General features: G+C 33.6%; 1 protein-coding gene across 13 annotated transcripts in view; it reads left to right on the plus strand.

Annotated features, from left to right (window-relative positions):
• LOC118447746 (ubiquitin carboxyl-terminal hydrolase 48) overlaps positions 1–7,500 on the plus strand; it is a 76,523-nt gene that overhangs the window by 54,419 nt on the left and 14,604 nt on the right. For all 13 annotated transcript variants that reach the window (XM_085657976.1, XM_085657966.1, XM_085657958.1 and 10 more), the window contains one exon: positions 2,868–2,952. In XM_085657976.1, coding sequence (XP_085514102.1) covers positions 2,868–2,952 — 85 coding nt within the window. The remainder of the gene's footprint in view (positions 1–2,867; positions 2,953–7,500) is intronic.

Raw genomic sequence — 7,500 nt, forward strand, 5'->3', positions numbered from 1 at the left:
TTTTTCTTTTTCTTTGCCGAATTTTTTCCTACCGATAGATTAATTCAGTAGTATGCGTGCTCTCGAAGTATGAGTAATACTATCGTTTCCTTTGAAAACAGTGAGGTTATATACCGTAAGCGCGTGAACTCCTCGAGTTCATCTTCTCGTAGTCTCGTCGGGAACATTCGAGAACTCTTCTTACTTTTTCTCCCCTCTTTCCTCTTCCTCCTCCTCCTCCTCCTCCTCCTCCTCCTCCTCCTCCACCTCCTCTTCTTCTTCTTCTTCTTCTTCTTCTGTGTCAGTGTAGGAAAAAAAAATATATATATATGAGCAAAGAGAAGAAAAGAAAAAAAAATGTACAAAAAAAGTAAGAAGAAGAAGAAGAAGAAGAAGAAGAAGGAGAAGAAGAAACAAAAACAAAAAATCGAAAAAGAAAACAAAAAACAAAACAAAAAGTTTATGTTAAGCCAAAGACCGCGAGACTTCGACTCTCCGTCAGAGATTAAGACATTCCCGGACTAATAATTTTCATGTACCAGTGGGAAATATTTTGTCCATATCGTCGAATTACTTTAAACTTGTTATATACGTTTTTTCGTGAATTTTTCTTTCCATTGATCGTCATCGATACGATATATCATATGATATTGAAACATAAAGATAAGGGAGAACGTGAATTTTCACGAAATACGTTCGATCGATCGATTTATCGTGGATCAAGTGAATTTTCCCAATGGACAATAGGTGTCAGTCGGTGTTAACTTTGGTGCCGAGAGGTGCGCCTTCCGAGTCCGGAGTCTGCAATTATGAGCCATACCACGTCGGAGCAAGGCTCATAACGAACTCACTATATTGCCCGAACATTTCAAAACTCGACTTATAAACCGTGTAGACGCTCTTTATCCATTTTCTCTTTCCTTCTTTCCTTCCTTCCTTCCTTCCTTTCTTCTTTCCTTCTTTCCTTCCTTTTCTCCTTCTTTATTTCTCTAACTTACCCTTTCTTTTTCTTTTTCTCTTTCTCTTTCTTTATCTTTTGTCTTTATCGTCTTCGCCATCCTCTTCGTCTTCTCTTCTACATTTCGATCTTTCAACAGAAAGAGAAAGAGAGCGAGAGAGAGAGAGAGAGAATGAGAGAGAGAGAGAGAGAGAGAAAGAGAGAGAATAGACTACTTCCTGGAACATGAGTTACGCTAGAATTACGTTTCGCTTTTCGAAACGATCGATGGATCATCCTTCGGAAATATCGACATGGACGATGGATTGTGTCCGAGAAACAATGAGGAATGATTTTCTTTTTATGTTGGTTGTATGTGTATATATATATGTGTGTGTGTGTGTGTGTGTGTGTGTGTGTGCGCGCGTTAATTTTTTCGTTCTTTTTTATCGTTGATTATTTCTTTCTTACTTCTTTTTCTTTTTTTTTTTTTTGTATCTTTTTTGTTTAACTTTCAGTCAACAAAAATAAGTGTCGAAATAATGTACTATTAAAGAATCTACGAAATTCATCGTTCGAAAATATCATAAATCATATTGTAGACGAGACTATAGGCGGCCAGAAGGAAACATCGACCAGATGTCTCAGATTATATACGAACGTCTTAGGAGACACGTGTGTCCAGACCATCGTATGACACTCGCTATATTTAGTCCTGTGGGAAAAAGGGGTCCCGGAGACGTAATCACACCTACGCGGTTTACGTGCTACTTGTTATGACAAATTTTCTTTGTCTCCGTGAGACAATCCTAGAAACGATTTTTTTCTTCTTTTCTTCTTATGAAGAGATAAAGATGAGAAAAAGAAGAAGAAGAAGAAGAATAAGAAACAGAAAAAAGAAAAAAAAAAGAAAGAAGAGAAAGAAAATGATCTAAGGATCGACGAAGAGATCGAAAGGAGAAAAATTATCCGGAATAGAATTATAATGATTTAACGTAACATGTTTAGGGACAAATATTATTCGATTTTGTTCGTTATCAAACGAAGAAAAACAAAACAGAGAAAGAAAAAAAAACAAAGAAAAGAAAAAAGAAAGAAAAAAAAAGACGATAAATTGAATATTATTTCGATAAATTGAAGATATGAAGCGTGAGAGATATGTTTGTCGAAGAGATTGTTCGTAGCATCAAGTAGAAGGGTTCTTCGCACCATCCTCGATCCCACGTGTGCGCGATCGACGAGAAGGAGACGCGTGGGAAGACGTTCCTACGGCCGTCGGCAGCTGTTCACACGTGTCCTCTATGCGAGCATCGCTAAAATTCAACGTACATCTTCCATTCTTTTGCTTTGTTATATTCCGAAAACTTTGCTAGGAATTTCTTTCTCTCTCTCCCTCTCTCTCTCTCTCTCTCTCTATATATATATATATATATTAAGTGGACTAGAAAGTAATATCGTTTCTACGCATGTCGATATTTAATTGTGATTAAAAATAAAAACTTGTTAAAAATTTATTTGTTTGAATTTAATTTAAGAAAACGACATTACTTTCCGGTCCCCCTAATATATATATATATATATATATATATATATATATATATATATATATATATATATCTTTAATTTATTCACGATTTTAATCATTCTTACGTGTGATTTAATTAAGATTCAGTTTAACATCTAATTACTACGATTACTATTATGAACCAAATGACGAGTGTAATTCGTAATTGATTTTATTGGATTATCATTACGAGTTGAGATTGTTATTTGATCTTATAAAAAAAAAAAAGAAAAAAAAAAAGGAAAGAAAGAAAGGAAGGAAGAGAAAAAGAGTTGACTTAACGTAAAAACAAATATCTAATTAATTTATATAATTAATAATTTAACAAATACAAATTATCTAATTCATTTAATTTCAAGCTTAAATTTTCTTCATATTTCATTTCAGATTGACGCACCAGTAGAAGCTGAGCCTAGCGTTGAGTCTGATGCGACCAGTATGGAGATTACGTCACCGGAGAAGGGTTTCAAGGGTGAGTAGATTCTTCCTATGTCTCTGTTTTAACTTATCAAAGGATAATTTCGAGATTTGAATGGATCTTTCTCTCTCTCCCTCTCCTTCTCTCTCCCTCTCTTTCTTTCCTTTTTTTTTGACGTGTTAGTCTCAAACATAAATCGAGAAGTGCGAAACCAAGCGCTTGGCCGTCAAAAGATCCAAATTAAGATGATCGTGTTTCAAACACACCTATATATATATACCAATATATACATACATCGTATGTCTATATCTAACGTATACGTTAGGAGAAGCGAAAGCAATCCACTTAAGTGAGGCAGGACGTCTTCGTTCGGTCTTTCGTCTCTCTTTTCTTTTGTCTCGGTAGTGGAAGGAGGAAAGATCGGGAAGAGGTTTTGTTCTTCAACAAAAATCTGACAAATATGCTGCGATTTGCCGAAGAATGGAAGCGAAGTGCACCACCACTACTACTATCACCACCAATACCAATACCATTGGCATCACCAACACCAACACCACTAACACCAACACCATCACCGTCACTACTACTACTATGATTACTACCACTACTATCACCCTTCCTTTCTTTATTCTTGTCTATCGTCTTCCACTGTCTTTCCAGATTCGAAGAGAGAAACCATCCCCGTTTTCTTTCTCTGTGCAAGGGGTGACTCTTAAATTACTTAGACCGAACAAAACGTAACAAATGACGGCGAATCAAGGCACTTATGCGATATTGGCCCATCACCACCATAGTCGGGTCCCGCGTATATTGATACGTCGCATTAGAACTACTCTCGACTTTCTTTCTATCTATTTCCCTCTCTCTCTCTCTCTCTCTCTCTCTTTCTTCCTCTCTCCCTCTCTCATTCTCTCTCTCATTCTCTCTCTCTCTCTTTCTCTTTCTCTCTCTTTTTCTCTCTCTTTCCCTCTCTCTTCATCTCTCTCTTTCTGTCTTTACCGTCACTTTACGATCTCGTCCTTTTTGTACGTATGATACGACCTACGACAGAAATCGAATTCTCGATATCTTTCCCCCCCCCTCCCTTTTCTTCCCTTTAAAACTTTTCGTTAAAATTTCTTTAATAAATTTACGAATAAAATCGATGTGAGCGCTTGTTATGTTTTAATACAACATTATTGTTAACGTCGTTTATAGATCAATAAATGTTCGTTTGGAATTAAAACAGAAATAGAATGTTCTACGAAGGTTTATTTCAATTTCGAACGGATTTGATTCGTTAACACGTATCTATAGAATTTAGAAAATCTTCAAATCTAAAGCTAGAGAATTTTTTTTGTTATTACAAAATATGAATATTTTATGAATCTCATCAAAATGACGTTTAGAAGATGAATAGAATTTTGTAGTTTTATGACTATATATATCGATTATTTTTTACATGTAATTATTTATATTTGAATTTGTATGAAAATTGAATGAAATTCTTTTTTTTTTTTTAATAGGCCTTTACCTTTCTCTCTCTATTTTTTTTTTCTTTTTAAGAAAATTTGTTAAGTATTTGTAAATATTATTTAAACATTTTTGTCCATCTCTATTTCGAACAAAGTTTCTTAATAACAACGTAATAAGTATAATAAGAGAAAGAGAGAGAGAGAGAGAGAGAGAGAGAGAGAGAGAGAGAAGCCACTCGATTCGAAACATTCCAAAAGTTTTGCACGAACGGGAAGGCTGTTTCCACCTCTCTCTTCTTCGTTCCTAGCTTTCCTCTTTTCTACGCTTATCCTCCTTCGTCAAGGCATTAGGTTATTAATGGTTTTCGTGAACTGAGTTTATTAAGGAGCTTGGTAAACTTCGAAGTACATTCATGAACATGCAAGGTTTCTCACGTTAGAAGTGTTAGAAGTACAGTTGAATGTTTGAAATTATGTCTAAAAAAATAGAAAAATAGAAAAGTATAAAATATTAGTGTCCAATATGAAATATATATATTATATAGATCATATATTATTTATATTTGTATATATATATATATATATATATATATATATATTTTATAATTAGAGGTATATATCAAAAGAATATTTAAAAATATTATTATTATATTTATATTTTAATCGACATGAAAGTTTAAACTTTGACATTTGATTTTGTTTAATTTATTATCGAATGATTTCATATTTGCATCGTAAACATAGATCCACACAAAAATATATTTCTAGATATACATATAAAATAAAACATATATATATATATTTTGTTTAATTAGATTTATCTAGTAATATTTAGAATATTACAATATTATAATTGTAACTTAGTAGACATCAAAGATGAAACTTTAAAGTTAGATTCCGCCTGAGGATGACTCCACCCTTATTCACCTTACCTCCCCCGCCCTCTCTCCTTCTACCGACATCAATCGCTTGCGCAACTATTAAGCTAAAGACTGTACGCGCGAGCGTGAAAGAAGTCTCGCGTCGCGAAAAACTAGTAGTCGAGAGAGAAGAGGCGAGCGGAAAGCGGGAGATGAAGACATTATCGTCGTGCCTTGTGCTCGCTGTTTGAGTCGACAGAAGAAAGGAGGAGAGGAGGATGCACCTGTCACCGTGAGAGAAGCATATCTCTCTCTCTCTCTTTCTTTTTCTTTCTCTCTCTCTCTCTCTCTCTCTCTCTCTTTCTCTCTTTCTCTCTCTTTCTCTCTTTTGCACTCTCATTCTTCTTACTGCAGTCGTGGAAAGGAGAGACGAGCGTATAGGCGGCGATTATGCGCGAAGGACTTTAGAAAACACATTCTCCTAAGCCGACTATTTTTCTCTTCTCATTCTTCTTTTCTTCTTCTTCTTCTTCTTCTTCTTCCTCCTCTTTTTCCTCCTCATCATCTTCTTCGACCGATCTCTGTTGGTCGGCTTCCACCATGGCCGGAAATTATACTAGAGCACGAGGTAATGTAATAATAAGTATAAGTTTCGAAAAGGGAAGAACGTTCTCTTCGAGTAGATGGGAGAATGAGAGGGAGAGAGAGAGATAGAGAGAGAGAGAGAGAGAGAGAGAGAGAGAAAGTAGAGTGCAGCTTTGTCTTCCTTCTCTTGCAATCTTCACCGCTGGCTAAACCATTATGTCGTTTCGCTTGGAACCTAAGCATTTTCATCGACTACTCCCAAGAACGATAGCTACTTTGGCCCTTTCGAGAAAATGTATCTCTAGTTTGCTCAAGGGAACTTCAATCAAATCGTAAATTCGACATAAATAATAGGATATATTATTATAATATATATTATAAAATATATATATTATAATATATATAATATATCATTTAATATATCAAAATATGTACGTGCCCGTTTTTACACACACACACACACACATACACATCAAAGTATATATTTGTAATATATATATTGTATGTGTATATATGCACGTATATATGTATGTATATCATCTCTCTTGATTTAGAAAAATATTCTATACATCCAATTTTATTTTTACACGTGGTTGAAAAATACACTTAAAAAAATTCGTGTAAAAAATATATACTATACCTGCAGAAAATATATGAAAGATTGCTTCCAGACTTGAAAACAAGAAATCAGCAAAAACAATACAATAGACCATATGAAAAATCGTATAAAAGTCTTAACAATTTTTTCTTTTTTTTCTTTTTTTTTTTTTACGATATCATACATCTCATTTCATAAAAATTATGTAATGTGTACGTAAAAATGTGTTTTACATAAAGTAAATTATTATTTGAAAAGAAAATGCGTTATGTTGCGTTCATAAATGCAGAAATTAGAGATAAACTAATATTAGTTAGACGTACTTTACGATTTTATTACTTTTCATTTATTGACAAAAAACATGCATACGCTTGCGTAAAGCCAATTCTAATTGAAACGAAAAATAATAATATGGGAGATAAATAATACTAATCGAGTTATCCCATTCAATAATATGAGAAATTTGTTTTCCTCTCCCTATTTTTTTTTTCTTTTTTTTTTTTTATTTCTTCACTTGATATTTGTGTCGATCGTATTGAATCAGAACAAATCGTATAAAAAAGGAGAATGAAACGTATTCTTTGTTTTTTCTTCCTTTTTTTTTCGATTCGCGTTAAATCAAAATCGTGTCGGAAAAAAAGTTCTTGTAAAAACAAAATTGGTTGTAACATCTATTCCTTGATGTTAAGATTGATCATCGAAACGAAAGTTTCGTTTATTTGCTGTGTATATATATATAATATAAAGTATAACATATTTTAAAATTTGTTCTTGACATCTTGACATTTTGACATCTTGACGTCTTGACATCTTGACGTCTTTTGATGTCAAAAATTGAAAAAGAAAAAAAAAAAGAAAAAAGAAAAAAGAAAAGAAAAGAAAGAAAACAGAAAAAAAGAAAGGAACGAGAGAAAAAACTATACCATTTTTCTAAGATATGAACGAATGAGAAAGCTCGTCGTAGTCCTTTCGCTTTACGAACGTAGATATAAAAGCTTCTTCTACGAGCGATGCAAATGCATCTTGGATGTTTTTTATCATGAACGTCTCTCGCGAGAATTTCACGGTAGAAGTTGCCACTCGATTTTCTCTCTTTCTCTTTTAG

Source organism: Vespa mandarinia, chromosome 1, assembly GCF_050613455.1.
Source record: "Vespa mandarinia isolate Hongniang chromosome 1, ASM5061345v1, whole genome shotgun sequence".
NCBI lineage: Eukaryota > Metazoa > Arthropoda > Insecta > Hymenoptera > Vespidae > Vespa > Vespa mandarinia.